At 42.6% G+C, this 10,401-nt stretch overlaps 1 protein-coding gene across 1 annotated transcript in view; it reads left to right on the forward strand.

The window, feature by feature from the left end:
• BMP7 (bone morphogenetic protein 7) overlaps positions 1-5,957 on the forward strand; it is a 51,796-nt gene extending 45,839 nt beyond the window's left edge. The window contains exons 5-7 of the mRNA XM_054046226.1: positions 1,285-1,361; positions 2,045-2,155; positions 3,576-5,957. Of these exons, the coding sequence (XP_053902201.1) occupies positions 1,285-1,361; positions 2,045-2,155; positions 3,576-3,725 (338 nt within the window). The 3' untranslated portion in view covers positions 3,726-5,957. The remainder of the gene's footprint in view (positions 1-1,284; positions 1,362-2,044; positions 2,156-3,575) is intronic.
• Positions 5,958-10,401: the final 4,444 nt, after the last annotated feature.

Below are 10,401 nucleotides of genomic sequence, written 5' to 3' on the forward strand. Positions count from 1 at the left end.
GCTGTTCTTATGTTCTTAATAGAAACAATGTTTCAATTGACCTGAACCGAATTTTAGATTTTCAAAATTTTGAGATTAAATATTAATTTGGCCAGAGAAAGTCAATTAAAGTGGAACAAATATGGATGAAAAGTCCATCTCACTCTATAGCCCAGTGGTTACGATACTCACCTAAGAGATGGCAGATCCCCGTTTAAATCCTTTCCCAACAGGCAAAGAGGGAACATCAACCAGGGGGTCTCCCGCCTCCCAGGTGAGTGCTCAACCACTGGGCTACAGGGAGGTCCCCTCCTTCCCTGGCTGTTTTATGTAGATCTTGGCAGCCTCTGCGCACACCTACCACACTGGGCCACAAATGCTAGTTGTAGAAGAATGCCCATGTGCCCCTGGTTTGTGAATCCCTCTGGGGCTTGAGGGGAAGACAGGTGTCTGGACCCCAGGTTGGCAGCTGTAGCATGCGTGCTCAGGAGCAGAAACATAGGCACCTAGGGAACTTTTAATGCAAAAGCTTAGGTGGCGAGTGAGCTTATGCCCCGACAGCGTTAGGCAGCAGATGAGTAAGAGTTTTGAGAATTGCAATGGCACCTGAAAATGGGACTTATATGTCTAAGTCTGGGGATGAGGTACCTAAGTACCCTTGTGGATCCCTGCCCAATGGGTCAACAGTCAGAACTTGTGATGCATCGGATAATAGATTCCAGCTCATTCTCCCATGATTCTATTGCTTTTGCAGGACTAACAGGTCAGCAGCAGACAGTACTCAAAGAAAATACAGAGATGTTAAGAGGGTGCCACTCTTTAGACTCACTTTACTATTCTTATTCTCTGTAGGTTCGAATACCAAGCTTATCACTGTGTATGTGAGTGCCTTCCTGGGTCTCTCACTGCGTTCTCTTGCCATACAGTAAAAGCATGATGAAAATAGATTTTGTTTTGCAAACTAGCCCTGAAAAAAAATTCCCAGGGTTTTCTTGGCTTTGCGTAAAAACCAGATGAGCATTTTATATTTATTGAATCCAGCCATTTTTTTACTATTAAATTACAAGAAACTGAAACAGCTAAAAGAAAGTGACAAGTGCTGTAAAGCAGTGCATGGCTCCAGAACGGGAGCCACACCACATTCCCCATCGCAATGCTCCAAAGGTGTCCGTGCTGGGGAGCTTCAGACTTTGAGGGATTAATCTTAATGGGCCTTGCTTTCAGCCGAAAATTGTACTGAAACATCCAGTTGGACAACACAATCTCACTTGATGGTTTCAATTTTTTTCAAACCCCCCCCCCCAGAAAACAGCAGCAGTGATCAGCGGCAAGCCTGCAAGAAACACGAACTTTATGTCAGTTTCAGAGATCTTGGCTGGCAGGTAAGGTTTCTGTGCTCAGGCTTAAGAGAGACATGATGCCTTTTCAATCATTTGTCATTTACTAGTAACGTTCACTCATGGAACGCATTTTTAGCCTCTGATTGTGTGTGTAAATGTCTGTGCTTACAAGAATGGGTGTGTGAATGCACACGTTAATTCACTGCCCTTTGCATACACAAAAGGGGTGTTTGCCTGTGTGTTGGCACAACTGATTGCATGCACAAAAGGGGATGTGCAAATTGGAGGCTAGTTTAAGAGTGACCGAAAATTTGATAATCCCCACAGCTTTATGGCGAATTTTAAATTCAGAGCATTACTTTCTGGCCCTATAAACTCCTTCTGTAGTTTCAACTGGACACAGTGTTCTTCACTTTCTACTGAATAATTCCTTTAGACACTGGTAAACAGCTCCTACTTTTCACACTGGAGGTAGCTGCCTTCCAATAGTGGATGAAGTTATCCTTCTCCTATACACAAAGTATTCTCTTTGTAAAGTGCTGTGGGATCCTTCAGGATAACTAGGTGCTGCAGACAGGTTAAGAATTGATCATATTAGAGCAGCTAGTTTAACAGGAGACTTTTTCATGATTTTTTGACTGCCTGCATGTATTTGAATTGATTGAATAGTGTACAATGAAATTAAATCCATCTTTTCTCCATGATTTAACATCAATTTAATCCAGGACTGGATAATTGCTCCAGAAGGCTATGCTGCATATTACTGTGAAGGAGAATGTGCCTTCCCATTGAACTCCTACATGAATGCTACAAACCATGCTATTGTACAGACACTGGTAGGTGCAATTTAAGTTGAATAAGGAAGGCTGTTAACGATGATCAATACTTCACTGAAATAATTTTGTGCAAGCAAAACCCTCAGAACTAGCCAGAGAAGGAAGGTCTGTGTTAGCTCATAATGCCTTCAGCATCTGGCTAAACAGGTCTAGCGGAATGGCCTGAATTAACAGTTGGCCTGGAAGTAATCTCTTTGTTGCAAGCATTAACATGCTCCATGCGTGTAGAGGGGCCCTAGATGTAAACACAAATGGCACAGTCCCACTGCTCCGGAGGGGAACAGTAGGAATGGAGGGCCCCCCCAAGTCGGGGGGAGGGGATCAGCCTCCCTTGCACAAAATTCCCTGAAGATCCATTGCATACAACTGCAGGGAGTGGATTAGGGAGGGGCCTCTAGAGCTGTAACAATACAGATTAGCCCTACTACTGCTTTCTTTCCCATATGGATGGAGAGTAGAGTAGGGTGGAGGATTCCTTGATCTCCCAAGTATAGTCCAGTTAGTGGGCGTGTTTGCCTATTCCCAACAAAGTGCATGAAGGACCTGCTCTAAAGCCCATTGAAGCCAAGGGAGACTTTTTCCATTGTCTTCAGTGGGCTTTGGACCAGGTCCCAAGAGTAGATGAAGAGGAATAGCTGCAGGATCTTAACTCTTCCCGATTTAAACTGGCAAATAAACAGTGCCATCAAGTATCACAACCCTAGATAACTTCCACCTGTTTGCAACAAATGAGAGCTTCACCACTCTTCCCTAGCTGCATAGCTACAAGACTCCAGGAGTCTAACTGGCTGGAAATGCAATTGAGAGTTTTGCTTTTTTTTTTTTTTTAATAATATAATTTTTATAATTTAATTTGCCCAAGTTTTTTTGCAAGGGGAACATTCAGACAAGTTAAAAATGTGCAGAGTCCCCCATCACTTCCCCTTCCCCCCATCCAGTTCTAGTTGAAACTCATCTCCAAGACACTACAAAAGGCTGAGCTTGATTCAAGTTTGGGGTCAGAGCTAATCAGTTTTCCCAAATTTATTGGTGACAGGCTCTTTTGCCCCCACTCCCTTATGACTACCGTTTATCCTCTCCAGCACAGGGTTGCAGCAATACGGAAGAAGCATGCACTAAAGTCCTTCCTGTATCCAGTGCTCGACTATTCGCTGGACATAGAAAGGACTTCAGTGTCTAGGCTTGTCAGCTGACTAGATTTCATCAGCACCACCCTTCCAAGGAAAAAAACCCAAGAGGCAGCAGATCTTCCCGATTTAGGCATGCCCAAGTGTGCCGGTGAATTTCACCTTGTGTGCATACAATGAGGTATTTGTGTACACAAGTCAGTATGCCAAAGGCACACATGCAAGTTGGAAGGTTTGCCCAAAAAGAGGGGGGGAAAAATAATCTTAACATTGTTTCCTTTCCCCTCCCCCAGGTTCACTTTATAAACCCAGAGACTGTGCCGAAGCCATGCTGTGCTCCTACACAACTCAATGCCATCTCAGTGCTCTATTTTGATGACAGCTCCAATGTTATCTTGAAAAAATACAGGAACATGGTGGTACGGGCATGTGGCTGCCATTAGGTTTGCAGGAAGGGGGAAAAAGAAGTGGCTGTAAAGAGCGTTTTTATATGGATTTGCAAAGAGATTTAAGTCTCCTGCATTGGACTGCCTTTAAAAAAAAAAAAAAAGTTTCTAGGGACCATGCTTCTGAAGGTGCACAATTAACAGGAGATAATGGAACAAATTCTGGATTCCAAGTGGCATTTGAATCAAGTTTGTTTTAGCTTATTATAGACATGAGTCTGCAAACCGGTGCAAAGTGAAACAAGCCAGAGGAACCATTTAAAATCAAGCCCGTCCAAAATAATTGCTCTTACTTCTGCAAACGAGCCTTTCAGAAGATGGCTAACTCACCAGTGCTGATTGTGAACATCTTTTTTAAACAAATCCATCCAGGGTGAGAATCTGGTGTGTTTATGCACAAAGTAATAAACATTTGTGGTTCCTGTAATAACTTGTTCACAATAAAATGTGCCTGGAAAAAGATGTATTTTGTTAAAGAATTACCTCCAACCCTTGCTTTATCCAGTTTCATAATCAGGAGAAAAAGACTAAGTACATGCACTTCCAGTATTAAATTTTGCACTAGCAAAAAGTATCTGGATTGACTCAAATTAAAAAGGACAAGTAAGTCTAGAAATGTCTTTTGGAATTGGAAGAATTGAAGAAAATAACTCCAAAGAACAAGATTATCTTGATATAGATTTTCTATGTCAGGGATAATATCTATTTCAACTACCAACAAGAATTTGCATTTAATATGGACTAAAACAGCTAAAAGCAAAATTTAAATAATAGCGAATAAAGCCCCAAAACAGTTTTGTAACCCAACTTGGACATCTCAAAACACTTACATGGTTATGAAAGGACGTTCAAAATCCTGCTCCCATAGGAAAAATACCCATTGATTTCAATGGGTGCAGATCAGGCCCTGGAATTTTGCAAGTCTGTAGGCTTGATCCGGTGAGGAGATGAAAGCCAAGGATGGTGCTGAATGAACACCCAGCACTATGCAGGATCAAGTCCTTAATAGGGAAAAGAAACCAGGACATTTGTAAGCCTGGTTCCCTGGGTCTGTATTTTCTGGGTGACTCCTATCTTACTGTCAGTTTCATCTGTAGTAAGAAAACTGCTTGGCTCCATGAATAAATAACTGCTCTTTTATTTTTAAATCCCAGTTGAAATCCAGACCGGATGCTTTCCTCTTTTTAAAAGGAAAAACACACAGCAAAAAACAAAACAAGCCAGCCAAAAAGCTCGATACGAAATGAATTGGAGCTTGTTTCTTTGGACCCACGTCTAATTCCATTGTAGTAGATCTGAGTTTTACCACTGGATTTCCAATAGCAGCAGGATTAGGCTGTTAAGGAATAGGAGGAGTCTCATGGGCCTTGGATCAGGCCCTTGAACACCAGTCAGCATTACCAAATGCATCACACTTCTCTACAATGGGAATCAAGAGTCTGACTTGGCTCTAACCCTTGTTACACCAGATTTCACTGAAATCAGAATCTGGCCCAATATTTACTACGTCACGTTCCAAAATGGTGGCTGAAATATTCTTTCAGCCTTTTCTGAGAAGTCCTTAGATGAACTGTCAAAGAGAAATGGTTGGGCTGCAACTGCCTCAGTGTGTCCATTGTTTTAAAGGAGAGATGCATAAAGGCCTACAAATCATAAATGCCACTCAATGTTGTATGTATATCAGCCACCAATGCAACATATTCTAGATGTCTGTGACCCTTGTACAGGGAGTTAAGGTGCTACCAATAAAGTTAAGATTGGATGGTCCGAGCTGATTATTTTTTAATGTAGTCAAGGTTGAGTTTGCCACTACTGCCCCAAAGTACTGGTATATTACAGTTCAGTCCTGACTACCCTCTCTCTCTGTACTGGATCCATATATTATATATATCCTGTGGTGGTTTTTTGTTTGTTTGTTTTTTAAACATGACTACAGGATCTCTGTTGCTAGGCTAGACATCAATTCCATTGTTTTGTACATTTTTATGTAAATAATTGTCACAAAAGTGGGAAAAATTTATTTATTTCCATCTCTGAATTCCTTTTCAATCACGCATTCAGGAAATTGATTCTCATCTCTTCTAAACACATTTGTTTCCTTATTTAAGAAAATATTTATTAACAGTTGGCAAAATACATGTACACATTTCTGGTTCTTTTCATAGAGCAGTTGTTAGAAGCATTTTGTACAAACTAGTTGAATAAATCATTGTGACTTTACAAAAGATATTCCAACAACTTTGTGTATGTGTGATTATTCCCACTAAATCTAAAGGGTATTTTGTTGCGAGTAATATTTCATGGTGAGTGTCAGCTATTCTGCAACAGTGCTTCCATGTCCACTAGTTTCTGTACATTGGCATCATGGGCACATGGTCAAAATCTGCTGCAGCTGCCAAAGTATAAATACAGTAGAGGGGAAAACAAAAATATGAATATATTTTGCAGGCTGCATTGCAAAGATCCATGATTGAATTATAGTGCAGCTGTCAGCAGCTGTTTCAAAGAAGCAGGGGGTAAATTAGTTCTGTTTACTGCTAACATAGTTCAGAGTTTAGTCATCCCAATAAAATTATAGAGGCACAAGAAAGGGAAAAAAAACCCATCAGCCAAGAAACTGACATTTTCTAATTGAGATTTTTTTAGCATATTTCAGAGATGCTGCTGGCATGAGGTTTCCTACTATTGATACCACACTGCATTGCAATGGAGGTTACTGGGTTCTTGTTTACTTTGAACTATGTGCAGCATGATGCCAGCTTATCTAAATACCTTTGCTGGCCTGTTGGATGAAATCACTAAGATCTTGAAATAAACGACCATCTTCCAAAGAGTCTCACGTGGATACAGACACAAAAAGTGGAACCCCTCAATGTTTAAGGCCTGATCCAAAGCTCAGTGAAAGGACTACTTTGGACTTCAGTGGGCTTTGGAGCAGGCCTAAATACCCAGAGCGTATTTAGAAAGAGGTTCTTCATTTTCTTTCCTTAGTTCACAATATGGGCCTGATTCTTTTCATTTACAACTAGTGTAAAGGAGAATCTGACCCTACTAGAAGTTCTGCCATTGGCTTCATTGAGAGAAGGATCCAGCCTATATGTTTAAATGCTACTTTTCTTCAGCATTGCCCCCCCCACCCCCCCACACACACAGAGCAGGATTTCTCAAACTTCATTGCACCGTGACCCACTTCTGCTAACAAAATTACTGCATGTCCCCAGGAGGGGGGACCGAAGCTTGAGCCCACCCAAGCCCTGTTACCCCAGGGAAAGGGGGCCGAAGCCTGAGGGCAGTTTGGCTTGGCCCTGGGCAGTTTGGCTTGGGCCCCAGGCCGTCTAACACCAGTTTTGGTGACCCCATTAAAACAGGGTCATGACCCACTTTGGGGTCCCGACCCACAGTTTGAGAACCGCTGACTTGTTAGATATGCTCAGCAGCTGCAAGCCCTGTCTGGGAGCCAAAAATCCACTTCTCAGTTTGTTAGCCTCCCATCCGTCCACAGTGCTACTGCAGCTTTGTCTCTGAACCTACTGTTTTGGAAAGGGAATTCTTGACACAAATATGAATGTTACCATAAACTGGCATTGGCCATAAAACCCCACCGAGCACGGGCTTCAGAGTTGTTGGATTTGTCTGATTAATGACATTATAAAGCACATTTAGAACATTATTCTAAATGTCAGTTATTGTAAGTTCGTTTCTGACTGAGCTTCCGGGGTGTTATTTTTCGCTTCATGAAGATTCCTTAGTTCTGCTCCATTATAGTCAGTCATTGTGCTTAGGCTGGTAAGATGCTACAATCCTTACTCAGGTAACATCCCTGTTGCTGCCAAGGATTTCAGAATTTCATCCAGAGTTCTCCATTTCACTCTTCAGCTTTGCCGGCAATTGGAAGAGACACTTTTGGATGGAAGAAAGCCAGAAATACTCTGCTTTTGAGTCAGCGATTTGCATCCACAGTATGTTCGTCCAACTACTTCTATTGACAACTTCCATTGTTGCCATGGACACATTAGTCTCTCTATATTAGCTATTCCTCTTGGAGAGAAAGTCAGCCCAATTAAGCAGAAAGAAGCCTGTTTGAAGTTTTTATTTATCAGGTAATGACTGACAAGAGCTTGAGGCAACAACTATGGGAATTTAACACTATGGCCATTCATTACCAGGGTACAAAGAGAACCACAAGTGGGTCATGATGATTGCTTTAAGAGTTGAGTTTTATTTAAAGAAAAAAATAACTTATCTACTGCTAAAAAATGTGCGCTATTTCCACTCCCCTACTCTACTTATGCTCGTCAGCTGACACCTAAATAACCTCAGAGATTTTAAAGAATAGAAGAACATGAAGGTTTATTTCAATACACACATTATCTTATGTTCTGTCATTTGCATTCCTTTATTTATTGCTGGGTCTCTTATTTGCTGACAGTAAGTGTGAGGTGGTTTAGAATTTTAAAGTTTGAGTATTGGTACCTTGCTATCTTAATGCAGACATTAGAATCAATAAAATTAATGAGATCCTATCTAATGAATGTCCCTTCTTTCACTGAGGACCATAATATGGTCACAGGTTTAAGGAAGTAAAATAAGAGACTAGATGGAGGATTATCAGTTAGGGCAGAATTTATCTTAAGAAAAAAAAAAAAAATGAACCCAAGCCCTCTTTCCTACTAACTTTAAATAAGTGCTTAATTTTGCTCACAAGTGGTTCCACGGAAGCCAATGGCAATATTCATATGAGCAGAGTTACACGCTTAGTTGCTTGAAGGATTAGGCCCTTTGTTATTGTCAGTTGGTTTGCTCAAATCAACCTGGTCCCAGAAGAGTCAGCTTGGGTGTCTATATGGAATGCATTTACTGCTGGATTGGATGAGGGGGAGTTTGGGGGCTTGACTGTATATCACTGTGTGTGTGTACTGCCATATAATCAGAAACATGCCCTTCTCCATTTCCAATCTGGGAAGTAAAGTGATTGCAGAAGCAGTCGCACCACTGTTCAGTGTTAATAGGCTCTCCATAGCTTAGATAAAACATGAATGCTGGACTAATGGTCTTATTTTAGGCAACTCTTAAAGGAAGTGGGGATTGTGGGAGCATTAACGCATCAGTCATATTTGGTTTTGTCAGCACTTAGTTAAATCAAGCCCTGACTGTTGGGTTTCTGTTACCTTTTTAGTCCAGCACATGCAACTTCTATAGTCAGCCTAACTGTGAAAGGGAATATGATGGTGTAGGGCCTGAAGGCATTTGTTTGTTTGGAGTTCACGTTTTTTCCCCTTTTTAAAAAGGGGAAAAAACATGGTGCTGGTGATAGCTTCAGAGCAGGGAGTATCAACATACAGCAGATGACAAAGTGGTATGAACTTTAACCCGATTAATGAAGGCAAACGGTTCAATGCTGGTGGATTTATTCCTATATTATTTGCCACCAATGTGTCAGATCATGAGCTCTTCTGAAAAATCCAGCAGCTTAGTTTGGTGCCTGATTGGTAGTAGAGTTCTAGTCAGTGGGACCAACATCTGCAAGAGATCAGGGATCTGCAACCTTTGGCACACAGTTCACCAGGGTAAGCACCCTGGCTGGCCGGGCCAGTTTGTTTACCTGCCTTGTTCGCAGGTTCGGCCAATCGCGGCTCCCACTGGCCGCGGTTTGCCACTCCAGGCCAATGGAGGCGGCGGGAAGCTGCACGGGCCGAGGGATGTGCTGGCCACCCTTCCTGCAACCCCCATTGGCCTGGAGCGGTGAACCGCGGCCAGTGGGAGCCGCGATCGGCCGAACCTGTGGACGGGGCAGGTAAACAAACTGGCCCGGCCAGCCAGGGTGCTTACCCTGGTGAACTGCGTGCCAAAGGTTGCGGATCCCTGGACTAGATTGACTTTAACAGCTGGTTTTCCTAACAGCAAGGCTGTTTTATTTCTGAAATAAAAAAAAAATTCAGTTGCACCACTAATTCCAGGTAGAGCCTATCAGCAGTTTTGGTTTCACACTACTATTGAGAAGTCAACTGTAAAAGCTGGTGCAGTACTATACACACATACCATGCACAGAACATGTAACTATAAATACTGGTAGGAAGCCTGGTCTACACAGCCTCAGGCAGGAGGTGATGTGGAGAAGTAGATGAGACTGCATCAGCACAAACGCTCAGAGTTGCTCAGAGTGCTTGAGGTGAGGGGGGGGATGCACTCTCCCCTGTCCATGACAATGGTACAGATCTACCTCAGGTACTTCTTTAGCCCTCATTAACTGTAGTACCTAAGTGCCTCACAATCTTTAACAGATTTATCCTCACAAACCCTTGAGGTAGGGCACTGCTATTATGCCCCCTTTCAGAGGCACGGAGAGGGTAAATGACTTGTTCAAGATATCACAGTTCTCTCCTCCTGGTGCACAGCTTCTGCTCCGCAAGCCAGTGCAAAGGAGGGGGCAGCAGGTTATCTCCAGAAGAACTGCATGGTGTGGAGGTTGTTTGCCAGTGTAGGGGATACATTCAGGGTACATCTACACTGCAAACAAAAAACGAGACACTACGCCTGGGTCAACAGACTTCAGCTCATGGGGCTCACGCTATGGCACTAAAAGGTAGTGTAGATGTTCAGGCTCAGGCTGAAGCTGGCTCCAAGACCTTCCCCCCCTCACCAGGCTCCAGCCCCCAGGCTCCAGCCTGAGCCC

Source organism: Malaclemys terrapin, chromosome 12 (genome assembly GCF_027887155.1).
Source record: "Malaclemys terrapin pileata isolate rMalTer1 chromosome 12, rMalTer1.hap1, whole genome shotgun sequence".
Lineage (NCBI taxonomy): Eukaryota > Metazoa > Chordata > Testudines > Emydidae > Malaclemys > Malaclemys terrapin.